Raw genomic sequence first — 14,653 nt, 5'->3', positions numbered from 1 at the left:
GTGTGAGGCTGGTGGCCTCAAGTCCTGCTTGGACACCTCTGCTGGTTTCTGCCTGGCCTGCCGTCCCTGCAAGTGTTGCCTTCTCCAATCCGAATCTAGGCCTCAAAGCTAAGGATACACTGGACCTCTGAGAACCTACTATACCCACCCCCATCCTTGGAGCTGACCCTTCCTTTCTCACACCCATGGCACCTACTGGCATTCAGCCAATCACACCTCTGCCCTGCTGAGGGGGGATGGGAAGGGAAGCCTCAGCAGGATTTCTGTCTGTCCTGCCATGTTCCCAGGACTTGGCATGGAGCAGACATGTGATCCTTGCAGACGGAGTGACAGTGCTCTGCTCCATCTCCTAGCCCCGTTCTTTCAATCATATGAACAACAAATGCATTTATGGAGCACTCGTTAGGAGCCAGGTGCGAGTGACCATCAGCCACGCACCAGCTCACGTTCACCTTGTAACCACCCTAAGGGGTTGGGGATACAGGTCCCAAGCCCTCTCCTTGATTCTGAAGTCCAAAATGCTCTGAAAATCCTCAAAGATTTCCATTCCACATAGAATGGCAAAATCAGGTTTAAAAAAAAAAAAATCCCTGAACTCATTTAGAGCAAGGCTACCTGTGATCTTTATCTACCCTCTTGGTGTGATCTTTATCTACCCTCTTGGTGTGAATATTCTGAACAAGGCTACCTGTGATCTTTATCTACCCTCTTGGTGTGAATATTCTGAACAAGGCTACCTGTGATCTTTATCTACCCCCTTGGTGTGAATATTCTGAACAAGGCTACCTGTGATCTTTATCTACCCTCTTGGTGTGAATATTCACCTGTGTTCCTGCAGATGTATCAACGGGTTTGATTAGGGCAGCTGGCCCGGGCACTGCTGGGAGTGGTACCCAATATCCATCACACACCATCCTATCTTTCTACAGATCCATCATTCCAAAAGCTGGCCTCACTGATTTCAGGAAAGGGGTTGCAGGTCTGAACTATCTCCATTCTGGAGTCAGAGAGACCCACTGAAGCTTACCAAGGCTGTCACCTGTTTGGACACATGACAACTAACAGGGCTGGAGGTCATGCTCCTGGGGTCCAGAGGTCATGCTCCTGACACCTGCTCCACGTCACCTCCCTCCTTGAGGTTCTACTTGTGTCCCAGCAGGAGCATCGCCCTCCCTTTGACCCTCCCCACGAAGGGCCATCTGAGTTCTCATCCCCACTGAACGTGAGTAACTGTGAGACCTCGGCCTGGTAGTGGGGAAGGACACACGGTCAGGGCCTTTCTCTTGCCCACTCAGGGGCCGAGACAGGGCAGAGGGGAGAGCTGAGCCAGATGACTGGGTGGGCACAAGAAGGAGGTGGCCGGTGGTCCCAGAAAGACCAAGGGCTCAGGATAAGTGGGCCCTTCCCGGCGCCCAGCACAGAGCAGACGCTCGCTGGGGGCGTGAAATGAACAGAAGGTGCAGCCGGCCTGGGCAGGGCCCACATGGGGTGGACTCACCTCCTCCTTCACCAGGGCGTAGCAGGACGGGCACTCCTGGCACTGTGTCCCGCTGGCCGTGAGGAAGAAGTTGTCCTGGCAGCGGTCACACTTGTAGCCCACGAAGCCAGGCTTGCACACACACGTGCTGTTCTCGTGACACTGGGGTGAGGTGGCACCCAGTGGGGAGCACCTGCAGTCTGGGGGGGGTGTGCAGATGTCACTGGGCGCCCTGATGGCCACCCCACACCAGAACCCCCAGATGCCCTGCAACCCAGATGCTCCCGACCCCCGTGGGCGGCTCAAGTACATTCTTGGGTCGTTCCCAGGAGACTGATCCAGAAGGTTGGAGGTGATGACCAAGAGCCTGAGTTATTTCAGTGTCCCCGGGATCTGCGGACCAGGCAGGTTTAGGACGGCCACGCAGTCCCCGTATAAGTGAAACCCAGAGAGGTGATCTGATGGCCCCAGGCACTCAGGAGGTCAGTACTAGCATCCTCTGCTCTGCTGACTCACTTTACATTCCCACGGTTACTCCAAGAAGACCTGCCCCTTATTTGATCTGTCTCCCTCCTGCTGCTCGGCCATCTCCCCACTGATCCTCTGTCCCAGGGGCCTCCGTCTCCGGGCAGCCCGGGAAGGACCCGGCTTCCTTACCGCGGCAGCCCTTGACAGAAAAGCCGAAGAAACCCAGCTGGCATCGGTCACAGGTCTGGCCCTCGACGCCTGGACGGCAGGGGCATTGCCCAGTCTTGGGGTGGCACTGGTCCTCCCGGGAGCCCCATGGGTGGCAAGTGCAGCTACAATAAGGGAAGGGAAGGAACCCAGATCTGGGACGAGCTCTGGGCCATTCCCAGCCCCTCCTCTGCCATCTCAGGCTGGCGCGGGGCCTCGGGACCATGCCCTCTGCGGACGAGGTCCCATTTCTGTGCAGGAACGTGTCCAACTGCCTCCTCCAAGCTGTGGCCCAGGAAGTGCAATCTCACAAAATTCTGCTCCTTCACCTCCCGAAAAAGGTATGGGGACATATTCATATAAACATCTTGGACTATACCTTTCAGTTGGAAAGTCACAAGGCAATTAGCATATTGAAAGCATGAGACAGTCTGGTTGGAAAGAAGCCGATTTGCTTCATGGGGCAAGTCCCTGGAGTTCTCCGCTGCTCCCTAAAGACGCTATCTAAGCTGCTGCTGCAACCACAAAGGTCACCGAGTGACCGAGTTACCGGGGAGGGACGCAGAGACCGAACCAGCTCCCGCCCGCCTGGACATCCCTCAGGGCTGCTCTTGGCCTGCATCCTGGTTGGCAGAGCGGTGAATCTGACCCCCAGGGGACTGTCCCCTTGTGCCCCGCCAGTGCCGGGCATGGTGTACCTGGGCCTGGAGGCTCCCTGGTGACGTCTTCCGTCCTGGGAGGACACCCAGGGGAAGGGCACTCACAGCCACGCCCCACTCACCGCTGGCAGCCCCTCCCGGGCTGGAGGTCGTAGAAGCCCGGGCTGCAGTGGCCGCAGTCCCGTCCGGTCACGTGGGGCAGGCAGGAGCACTGGCCGCTCGCTGGGTCGCAGGATCTCTGCTCACTGACTGAGCCCTCCGGGCTGCAGCTGCAGGCTGGGGGGTGGGGGTAGGGGAAGGAAAGGGTGTCAGGGAACCCTGCAGATCATCTGTTACACCTCGAGGGGGTCCCGGAGAGGCAGAGAAGGTGGGGCGCCCAGGGAGATGACTCCCATTCAGCTCAGGCTCCTGAGCCATCTCTGAAAAAAGGCTCCAGGGCTGGGTGCTAGTCTCAGTCCATTTTGTGTGTCCTTGGAGAGAACTGCAGAGAATGCCAGAAACTCGGTTGGGGGGGGTCAGGGGCAGACCTGGCTCCCACTGTTTTGGGTCACTTGACTCTGCTCCTCTGGGCCCCCCTAAAAACAAAAGGCCGACAGGGGCCGCATGGAGCAGGGGGGCAAATGCTGAGCTTCTCCCTGGGGCACTCCTGGAAGCCTCCCATGAGCTGATGCACGCCTCGAGGGCCCGGAGGGATGAGCATCTGGGAAGCCCAGGGGCGGGACAAACATGACGAGGGCCACAGGCCATCTGGGACAGTCCTAAGTGCCAACGGCAGAGCATGAGATCGGTGCTAAATTAATAGGAAGAAAACAAAAAAAAATCACAGGGTCAGAGTTGATCAGATCCTGAAGCTGAAAGAACCTCAGAGAAGAAAACAAACCCTTACACTTTCTCGACAAGGCAACAGAGAAGGTGAGTAAACTGCCTAAGGCTGCACAGGAGCCCTGCCGAGCAGCCAGCTGGATCTGGTGGAGAAGGAGCCCGCCCCGCCCTGTGGGCCTGGGAGGCTGGTACTCACGCATGCATTTGTCTGCGGGCCGAGGGGCCAGGGCGCTCCCGTAGAAGCCTTCCTGACAGTGCTCGCAGCGGACACCTGTCGTGTTGTGCAGGCATCGCAGGCAGCGACCAGACAGGGGGTCACAGTTGCCCACAGCATTGGGGTCCACGTTTCCACTGCACTGACATGGCTGGCAGGGCTGGGGGGGCCCAGAGAGCCCCAGTGGGTCCCCAAAAAAGCCATCATCACAGATCTCACAGCGCCGCCCTGGGAAAGCAGAAGGCTTGTGTGGATGAGCAGGAATGAGGGGCTGGGCCTGCTGAGTCCACGAGTGGTGAGGGTGGGCGGGAACCCGAGAGAGCTCCCGTGAGGCTCCTGGGGGAGCAGAGCACGGGCTCTGGGGTCAGGCTGACCTGGCCGTGTGGTCTTACATGAGCCGCTGGGCCTTGCTGAACTTGGACTCCACATCTGCAGAGCGGGGACGATAAAGGCAGCGACCTCAAAGGACCCTTGAGAAGGTGTGGTGAGCAAAGCACTAAGCCTAGATCCTGGCACGTGGGTCCTGATCAGCAGCAGTGGCTGTTATCACCCATTCACCATCATCACCCCTGGAGCCATCATGTCCTCATTCACCATTCTCTTCATCAGCGCCTTGACCATCCTCTTCCTCATATAATCATTATCGTCATCACGACCTTTGTCTGCAGAGATGAGTGGCGGCCAGATGACGCGGGGTCTGGTTGATTTTTCATCCATGGCTGATTTAGCTTATTCATTTACCATCGTGCTGGGTCCTCGTGGCTACATGCGGGCTCTCTCTAGTTGCGGAGAGTGGGGCCTACTCTCTTATCACAGAGCGAGGGCTTCTCGTGGCTGTGGCTTCTCTGGCTGCAGAGCAGGGCTCTGAGGTGCATGGGCTTCAGTAGTTGCGGCCCTTGGGCTCTAGAACACGGGCTCAATAGTCGGGTCACCCGGGCTTAGCTGCTCCACGCCACGTGGGATCTTCTTGAACTCGCGTCTCCTGCGTCGGCAGGTGAATTCTTTACCATTGAGCCACCAAGGAAGCTCTGTGGACGTCACCTCTGTCATCATTTTCATCCATCATTCTCATCGCTGCAGTCATCGTCTTGACCCTTATCTTCCTCATGACCTTGAGCATCACTCTCCATCATCACTCAGCATCTTCGTCATCGTCACCTTTGTCACCATCTCCGCCTTCATCATTAGCATCAACTTGATGGTCTCACCATCTTCATCCTTATCTCACGCATTCCTCTCTTGGTCGTCATCCTCCCTGTCTCCATCTTCAACATCACTGCCACCCTCCTCGTCGCCATGCCCTCCCCCATCTCTCTCCCTCAGCCGGGGTTGCTTTTTCCCTCCTGGTTTCTGGCCCCTTTGCCTTTTCTGCTTCTCATGGCTTCTGAACTCTCTCTGGACTGTCTATTTCCTACTCCTGCCCTGCTTCCTGGGTTTGATCTGCCGCTGTGGCTTCATCTTCCAGCCCTAGGGTTACTGTGAGTCTCAGGAAAGACAGTGTGTGAGGAGCTTTCTGGAGGGTCATGGCCTGGGAAGTTCACTCTGAACACAGATGAGGCATCAAGGACCATCCCTGTACCATGGGCTTCATGCAGGGTCAGCCTGTTCTTGGTAAACATGTCTACCTCTCTGTGCACATCTGCATGAAACAGATGATGGAGGGACCTGGGGGCGGTGATGACGGGCATCTTAAATGGTCTCCGTGCCTGTAGGCACTCATGTTCCTTTACACTTTTCCCAACAATTTACTCACTGGTGACAATAAGTGTTACTTAGTTTATAATCTAAAAAGCAGCTACTGTCATTGTGAAAAACAGCTGTGGGCGCCCGACAAAGTTCATCACTCTGGTGGAAATCAAGTTAATGCGCTGAAAGGCAGGCAAGCTTGAACATGGAGAGGGGGATGACTAAGGAGGAGAAGACAAAAGAGGGAAAAGGAGGGAAAAGGAAAATCTGAATGGGCTTCAGAAGGCAGAGGCCAGGGTCTGGCTCTGAGACTCTGAAACAGAGATGGGGTGAGATGGCCAAGGGGGAGATTGAAGCCAGTGATGAAGAATGTGGTCCCTGCAGTTAACTTGCTGTCCACCCGGGACCGGCTGAGGACAGTTCCCCGGCAGGAGGCAGCTGCGAGGGCTCAGGGTGGTAGGCAAGCGAGGCAGGCAAGGATCAGGACTTGACCGCGGTCAGTCCCGGATCAGAGCGCGTGGGTCCCCTGTGTGCTGGGCTCTGGCGGGACCTGAAGGGTGCGGGCGTGAGAAAGGCGTGGGCTGGCACAAAGCCATAATGTCCACCCTCGCATCCTTCCCAGGGCTCCTCCTGCACACAGCAGAGCCCTCCTCCCCCGAAGTCCTCCCTTGGGTAACTTCTCTGTCCGCCCTCTCTCACTGAATGGAGTCCCCCAGAGTTGTAGACTGGGGGAAGCCAGAGGTGGGGAGCCAGGGCATGTGGGGAAGGTTATGGAAACACAGGGGCAGTGTGATGGTGGGGGGCAGGGTCCTCAGGTGGGACCTCATTCCCACAGTTGTTGGGGACCCCTGCTCTGGAGCACCTCCCCAACCTGCTAGCTGTCAGGGAGCTGCTTTCAGTTGTTTTTATTTGGCCACACTACATGGCATGCAGAACCTCCTTGACCGGGGATCGAACCTGCAACCCCTGCACTGGAAGCAGGCAGTATTAACCACCAGACCGCCAGGGGAGCCCCAAGGGAGCTGCTTTCAGCGTGGTCCCAAATGTAGAACCAGGTATCTGAGATCATGGGAATGTTACGCCAAGTGAAACAAACCAGACACAAGAGGACAAATATCGTCTGAGTCCTCCTACCTGAGGGACCTGGGATATTCACATTCAGAGAGACGGGAACTAGAATGGTGGGTGCCAGGGGGTGGGGGAGGCGGAACTATGAGATAATCATTTAATGGGTTTGAAGTTTCTGTTTAGGATGATAAAAAACTGCGGGTGGATAGCGGTGACGGTTACACAACACCATGAATGTACTTAAGGCCTCTGAATTCTACACTTAAAAATGGTCAAAACAGCAAGTTTCACATTATGTGTATTTTGCTAAAATTTAAAAAAAATCAGTAATGGCAAATATAAAAAAAACCCACTGAATTGCACACTTTAAATGAGTGAGTCGGGGAGTATATGATTAATATCTCAAGAGAGCTCTTGTGTGCTTTTTTTTTTTTTTAAACGATCAGCTGTCTAGGATGACTCTGCTTCCTGGAGTAGGAATGGGGAACAGGGAGGGGACTGGGGATGGGGGGAGTTTTGCATCACACATTACCTGGAGACATTTTAAAATTATTTATTTATTTGTGTGTTTGCTTTTTGGCCACGCTGCACAGCTTGTGGGATCTTAGTTCCCCGACCAGGGATCGATCCCAGGTCCATGGCACTGAAAGCTCTGAGTGCTAACCACTGGACCACCAGGGAATTCCCATGGCAACATTTTTTTAAAGCTGAAAGTTCAATGAGAGGTTTTCCACCCTAACTATGTAAAAGAATCAAAAAAAAGAAAAAAAAAAAAAAGAATCACCCAGGAACGTGACAGGAATACAGATTCCTGAGCTCTCTCTTAAGCTACTAAGCCAGGCTCTGTGGGCTGAGGCAGGGCTGGACATGACGATTTCCAAACTCCCACTGGATATGCTCGGTGGTCCAAGTTCTGCCAGGAACCCACAGCAGCCCACGGCCCTGGCTATCAGACTATGAGACTCAGGATTCCCAAAGGTCAGGCCTGACACCCCTAAGCTAGGCCCTCCCTCATCTGTGGACCCAGGACTCACTCCTGGGGCTTTGGCAGAGGCAGGGTCCCCGGGCACTCACCTCTCTGGCTCGGTGGGCAGTGGGTACACACCACTTCTCCGCTGTCTGGGATGGTCGTGCAGGCCGATTGTCCGGGGCACGGACAGGGCTGGCAGTCATCGGCCTGGCCTGTGAAGGGGTTGCCGTAGAAACCTGGCAAGCAGCGCTCACAGGACGGGCCCTCGGTGTGGTGGCCGCACAGGCAGATCCCTGAGGGGTGAGACAAGCACCTGGTCACCACCACCTGAACCCAGACCCTGCATAAGACAGCGGGCGGGCTCCTGGACGGGGGGGGGTCACCGAGCACATCCTGGGGTGGGAACTGGGGTGGGACCCCTTCCACGGTGGAGGCAGCATGGCCCAGGGGTGAAGCATCCACCTGGGTTCACGTCCACCACTTACTGACCATGTGGACCTGGGCACCCTGGGCCTCAACCTCCCCACCTGCGAAACGGGCACACGTAACTCTGATCTCAACAGGTTCTCATCACGATTCAGAGCAGCCATGCACCGTCTCTGACACACGTTTACTGTCATCATTATCATCTGATAACCCGAAACCTATAACTGAACCAGCTGATGATGCCGCTAGCGGTTGCTTTTAGTATTTCTTTTCCCCTTCCTCAGTGGCTTCTTTGTTTCACTTTGTAAATTGAAGCCTCCAAGCCCTCTTAAGCTCAGAGACAGTGACACAGACCCAGGATTCTGGCCTTACTGTGACGAAACCCATTTAGGGGGTCTGTGGGTTTCCAGAGGCTTTCTTGGTCTCATAAAATGGAACTCCCCTCCCTGCCCACTGATTTTTATTTATTTATTTATGACAGATCTTCAGTTCCCCAGCCAGGGATTAAACCCGTGCTCCCTGCAGTGGAGGCGTGGAGTCTTAACCGCCGGACCACCAGGGAATTCCGGCCCACTGGTCTCTAATGAAGGGCATACTGCAACCCCCCTTCTCTAGCCCCATGGCCTCTAGAGTCTGCTCAGAGCCACTGCCAGGGACTAAGGCAGGAGCCTGGCTAAGAAGGGGTTAAGCAAGACCACCCCTTCCCAGGGGCGCCCCCCAGCAGCACTCATCAAGGACTGTGGTGAATAGGAGGGAAGAGAGAGGACCCGGGGTGGACAAGCAGATGGGTGGCATCCGGGGGGTGCTTCCTACGGTCTCTGTCTCTGCCCAGCACCCACACACTCACGACTCCTCCATCTGCCCAGAAAGGGCAGCGGTGACTGCTGGGCCCGCGCCCCACCCCCCTTTACAGATGACCTGCCCAAACGGAGCTGGGAGCTGTGCCAAGGCAAGGGGCTCCGAGGGACGACAAACCAGTCCCATCTCATGAGACGACCCTCCCGGAGCCCCGCACGGAAGGGTCACGAGACTCCATCCAGCTCGATTAGTGATGCCTGCCTGGGCACAAGAGGGAAGGAGTCCCTCGTGATGCGGGTGCTCCCCCACCCCGGCCAGCCTGCTGATTCCCAGGCTACTGTCCTTTGACAGCGGGGAAAAGGCATTTCCCTTTGCAGAGACCCTAGAAGCTGCAGAAGAGCAGCAGGGCGCCGGCCCTCCCACCTCCCGTGTGAGAGGCCAGTGTCCAGGCCCAGTCCAGCACCTCCTGCCTAGGGCCCGTGGTCTCCCCGCTGGGGTTTCCTCTGCTGCAAGTCGGGGGGACCGTCGCTGGCAGTGACCTGAGAGAGGAGCAGCTCTGCCACCTACTGGCCAAGCCGCCTCCCTGCACTTTACGTCCCCCATCCGGAGGGTCCCGGCACCTCCAGGGCTTTTTGCAGGATCCAACGAGACAGCTGATAAAAAGGCGCCTGGCACATGGAGGAACTTGAGGACACCATCTGATCAGTATCAGTGATCACTCACACGCACGCAGCTGGCCCCGTTCAGGTCAGCTCTTCTGGCTGTTCCGGGTGTAGCCCAGGTGGCCTGGGGGTGACAGAGGCGCAGGGAGACTCACCTGTGTCGGGGTCACAGGTGCCATGCTGGTTACAGGTGCAGGGGACACAGCTGGCATAGGGACCTCCCAGGGGCGTGTCCCTCTTGTATCCTGGAGCGCAGGACTCACAGAACTGGCCGGTGTAGCCCTGGGGACACGAACAAGTCTCCACCCAGGAGGCCGGTGGGGAGAGCCCCCGCCGGGCGGATGTGAGCCGGACCTCAGTCAGGAGCACGGGGCCTGCAGAGAGAAAGAGAGGAGGAGACAGCTCCATGCACGTGTTTCTCCCCCAAACCTTCCGACTCACCTATGTAACAGGGTACTGGCCCGCGTACACAAAGGCAGTCCATGGGTCAATTGCAATTAAAAAAAAAAAAGGACAAAGGGCAAAGGAAAAGTTGGTAACTTTCAGAAGGAAAATATATATGGCTGGGAATTTTACAAGAAGAAGCTTACTCTCACTGGTTATTAAAGATAGATACATTTACCGGACTTCCCTGGTGGGTCAGTGGCTAAGATTCTGCTCCTAATACAGGGGCCCCAAGTTCGATCCCTAGTCAGGGAACTAGATCCCACATGCTGCAACTAAGAGTTTGCATGCCAAAAACTAAAAAAAAAAGGTCCCACATGCTGCAACTAAGACCCAAATAAATAAATAAACAGCCAAATAAATAAATAAGATATATACATAAAAACATTGATATTATTCGCAACCCTCAGCTTGGTGAGCGTTTTCCAGAGCAGTGACAGTGGATGATGGGGGCTTGGGGAACTCACGCATGGGGGTGTATGAAGATGAATTGGGAGCCTCTAGTAACAGAGGAGTAGCTCCCAGACCAACTTTCCCACAAAAAACTACTAGAAACTTGGGGCAAAATAGAAAAACTACCTGTCTACACTAGAGACAAACTAGAGCAGGCAAATAGGCGAGGAGAGTGGACACTTGGCATCAAAATATAGATTGGTACAGCCTTGCTGAAGCAAAATTTGGCAGCACGCGTTAAAACAGAAAACGTACACTCTTTGACCTCACATTTCCATTTTGAGGAATCTGTCCTGAAGACATGCTTGCATGAGGATAAAAGACCTTTACATGAAGCTTCCCTGGTGGCTCAGATGGTAAAGAATCCACCTGCAATGCAGGAGACCCAGGTTCGATCCCTGGATCAGGAAAATCCCCTGGAGGAGGAAACGACAACCCACTCCAGTATTCTTGCCTGGGAAATCCCATGGACAGAGGAGCCTGGTGGGCTACAGTCCATGGGGTCGCAAAGAGTCGGACACGACTGAGCGACTAACATACACACACACACAGCTCTTTGTTGCAGTGTGTGGGCTTTTTAGTTGGGCACATGAACTCTTATTTGCAGTATCTGGGATCTAGTTCTCTGACCAGGGATCGAACCTGGGTCCCCTGCATTGGGAATACGGAGTCTTAGCCACTAGGCTACCAGGGAAGTCCCCATATGGTGATTTTTAAATATCATTCACTTTATTTATTCTGTGTATTACAGTTAGCATATTATACTGGTTTTTAAAAGTTGTATCTAGGTAGGTTATAATATCTGTGAATTTCATTTCCAGATGGTAAAGGGGTGCATCTGTGTGCTCAGCACTCAGTCGTGTCCGACTCTTTGTGACCCCGTGGACTATAGCCCGCCAGGCTCCTCTGTCCTTGGAATTCTCCAGGCAAGAATACTGGAGTGGGCTGTCATTTCCTCCTCCAGGGGATCTTCCCAACCCAGGGATTGAATCTGCATCTCCGGCATTGGCAGGCGGATCCTTTATCATTAAGCCACAGATCTGTTCTAAAAATGGATACGGAGGATGCCCGGTCTAGGCACATATAGGCACGGGGTGGGGGTTAGAGGAGAGAAAGTACATTAGGAAAGAGGGAGGAACCAGGGACAGTCAGAGGACCACCAAGGCGATCACCCACTGACCAGGATGAGAGGTGGTGAGAAATTCGGCTTGAAGCTGTGATGACTCAGCGGGCTGGTAGAGAGGTTTTGGAAACCAGGCTTTTTCTAGGTGCAACACCTCTAATGACCAGCAGGGGGAGTCGACCCCTTGGGGAATCCCAGCCTGGCCACTGTGGTCAGCATCATGGAAGGGCCCTCCAGGGTCCAGCCTCCCGGCAGTGGTGGATTCCACCCTGGTGGGGCCCCGTCAGGTTCCTGGCTTCTTTCTGTCCCTTAGAGCTGTCCATCCTCAGCCTCCTCCCCTGTCCAGCCCCTGCCTCTGTCCTCAGCATCCACTCCTGCTGCCCTTACTGGTTATACGACCTTGGGCAAGTGTCTCGACCCCTCTGAGCCTCAGACCCCTTTGTGCTAAAGTGGGGACAGTAATCTCTGACTGTGAAGACTCCATAAGGCTATGATGAAAGAGCCCCCAGGGGCCTCGCTGGTTTGGGGGCTGGGGAGTGTCCTGGTCATCACTGACCGGAAGAGCTGGTGCTGTGGCCGCTGGTCCAGATGCGCAGAGCAGTCAGGTTGGCAAGCACCCGCTGGAAGTGGAAGGGGGGCAGCGGAGGGTCCACGTCCTCGGAGGTCTCCTGCAGCCTGGCCGGGGGAGGGGTCAAAGCAGATCCTGAGGCCGGGGGTCGGGTGGGAGGGGGCAGGTGGTGTCAAGAGCTCCCTGGCAGGAGCCCCCAGACCACGGGGGATCGGATGTGCCTGGATCTTAGGGCCCACCCTGACCACCCAACCCCATCACTCAGGACACAGCAGGACACTTACAGGAACTTCAGCCGTACCTCCCCCGCCTGCCCCGAGTCCGGGGTGCGGGGTGAGCTGGAATGCTGCAGAGTCAGGGCCAGGCCCGCCCCTTCCAGCCTCAGCTGCGTGGAGAGTGGGGAGCCCCCGGGGGGGACCCGGAAGGTCAGTGTGAGGGGCTGCCCATAGCTGAATCGCTGATCTCCCAGAAATTTCTCTGAAGGCAAGAGACGAAGGCTTTGATAGTCTTCACTTAATTAGCTGGACTTTTAATGTCTATATTGAATTTATTGGCAAAAGATAAAACTACAAATTCAAAGGGACCCTGCACAGAAGACCCTGAGGGTGGCCCGCCCACATCGCAGCCAGAGCTGGCTTCGAGGGCATGTGACCCTGCCAGTCACCGGGGGTCCCACACCCAGTTTAATGCCCTACTGTTGCTATCTTGACACTCATTTTTTTGTTAAACTTATTTTATATTGGAGTATAGCTGAGTATAATGTTGTGATAGTTTCAGCGGGGACAGCAAAGGGACTCAACCATACACATCCATGTATCCAAACTCTTCTCCCCCAAACTCCCCTCCCGTCCAGGCCGCCACATAACACTGAGCAGAGTGCCCTGTGCTATACAGTAGGTCCTTGTTGGTTATCCTATCTTGACAGTCTTAAGACTTTTGTCTTGAAACTTGGCTTTTGGAAGTGACGAGCCATGGGACAAGGGAGTCCGTGTGGGAGCAGAGGAGACACGTATGCCTGGTGGTGGAGATACCGTATGCCTGGTGGCACCTGTCTGCCCGTTCACGTAGCACTCACGATGCCAGATGCCCCGTGAACTCACAGTCCTCAGGGACCCGCGTATGTGGGAGTTCAGTGAGGCTCAAGCAAGTCCCAGGTAAGAGAGCTACACGCGTGACCAAGCTGGGGGGCTGATGGCCCCCACAGGCCACACTTTCCATGGGAATCAGAACTTGCTTCTAGCCGAAAAAAGGCAGATACACCAAGGACCAAGGGGCCCTCACCTAGCCTTCTGACTCTGTCATTTCTCTATATTAGTCAAGCATTTAAATGTAGTCCATGGGATCAAAGAGAGTCGGACACAACTGAGTGACTTTCATTTTCACTTAAGTGGAAAATCATGACTCAGGAGGAAAGGGGACCAGTAGACACCCCATCATTCCTTCCTTCAGGCCTCTGCCCTCAGAGAGGAAGGGGCCATGAGCCGAGGGGTGCGGGTGACCTTGAAAGCTGGAAAAGGCCAGGGAAGGGACTCTCTCCCAGAAGCTCTAGGAGGAACACAGCCAGCCCACAACCTTGATTTCAGCCCAGCAAGTTCCTTTCAGACTTCCGACCTCCAGAACACTAAGGGGACACATTTTTAGCCACTGGGTTGGTGGCACTCTGTCACAGCCCCGCCCCTGCCTGCTCCGGCGGGTACCTGGTGCTGTGAGCTCCGCCTCCTCGTCCTCTGGGTCCAGGAGGAGCCCCCCGAGGCTCCATCGTGCAGGCTGCCCTGGGTCCCCCACGCTTCCGGCCCGCCAGCCTTCAGCTCCTGGACAGCAAACACACACACGCCCCCCGTGAGGTCCTGGAGGGTGGCCTCCCACTTCACACCCTTCTCTGGGTCCCAAGGACGACCCCCAGAGGCCTGAGTGCCGCCTAAAACAACAGGACCCAGAGAGGGAGAGATTGTTCTAGAGATAGGTCAGCGGGGAGGGGAGCCGGTTGGTACCTCACTCTGTGCCCAGACCTAGGCAGCTTGGAGCCCCAGCTCAGATCAGGGTGGGATCCTGGGGTGGGACGGGGCCCAGGGAGAAGCTAGAAGCTTCAAGGACTCGCCTCTGTTGGGGCAAGGTCATGGCTGACCTCTGAGCCTGCCCTGCCCCATCAACGGACTTTGAGCACATACGAGGCCATGGCCCTAAAACCCCATGGTGGGCCGTATTTAATGAGACCGGGCTTGATCTGGTTTTCTGGTCTTCAGAGAATTTCCTCGCCTGTGACCTCACCGCCCCATCCTCCCAAGTGTGTGTGCCACGAACCTCACTGCACCCAAGGAGACCCCCAGCTTAGGAAGTGGCCAGGCGGGGGTGGGAACCCAGTCCCAGTCCGGTCCACTTCCCTCCCCCAACCCCAGCAGTTCACCAAGCAGACAGGCATAGAGCAAGTGGCCTCCAGGGGAGACTCTCCAGAAGACAGCTGGAGAATAGGGTGGAGACCTGGGGCTCCCAGGGGTGAGGAGGGAGGGAAGAAGAAAGGGAAAGAGATCAGAAAGGGGAAGTGCGGGGCTCCTCAGTGCTAGGCTAGGTTCTGTCCCCTTGCTGGCTGTGTGACCCTGGGCAAGTTACT

At 55.6% G+C, this 14,653-nt stretch overlaps 1 protein-coding gene across 2 annotated transcripts in view; it reads right to left on the bottom strand.

The window, feature by feature from the left end:
- The window catches only part of LAMC3 (laminin subunit gamma 3), a 66,813-nt gene that overhangs the window by 18,167 nt on the left and 33,993 nt on the right, over nucleotides 1–14,653 (bottom strand). For both annotated transcript variants that reach the window (XM_043469864.1, XM_043469865.1), the window contains exons 9-17: nucleotides 13,743–13,856; nucleotides 12,330–12,522; nucleotides 12,034–12,152; nucleotides 9,613–9,831; nucleotides 7,676–7,864; nucleotides 3,830–4,075; nucleotides 2,934–3,087; nucleotides 2,135–2,277; nucleotides 1,499–1,677 (exon numbers count right to left, since the gene is read on the bottom strand). In XM_043469864.1, the coding sequence (XP_043325799.1) occupies nucleotides 1,499–1,677; nucleotides 2,135–2,277; nucleotides 2,934–3,087; nucleotides 3,830–4,075; nucleotides 7,676–7,864; nucleotides 9,613–9,831; nucleotides 12,034–12,152; nucleotides 12,330–12,522; nucleotides 13,743–13,856 (1,556 nt within the window). The remainder of the gene's footprint in view (nucleotides 1–1,498; nucleotides 1,678–2,134; nucleotides 2,278–2,933; nucleotides 3,088–3,829; nucleotides 4,076–7,675; nucleotides 7,865–9,612; nucleotides 9,832–12,033; nucleotides 12,153–12,329; nucleotides 12,523–13,742; nucleotides 13,857–14,653) is intronic.

Source organism: Cervus canadensis, chromosome 5, assembly GCF_019320065.1.
Source record: "Cervus canadensis isolate Bull #8, Minnesota chromosome 5, ASM1932006v1, whole genome shotgun sequence".
In the NCBI taxonomy this organism is placed as follows: Eukaryota; Metazoa; Chordata; class Mammalia; order Artiodactyla; family Cervidae; genus Cervus; species Cervus canadensis.
Note: the sequence above shows the minus strand (reverse complement) of the source record. Positions and strands in the feature narration are given on the sequence as shown.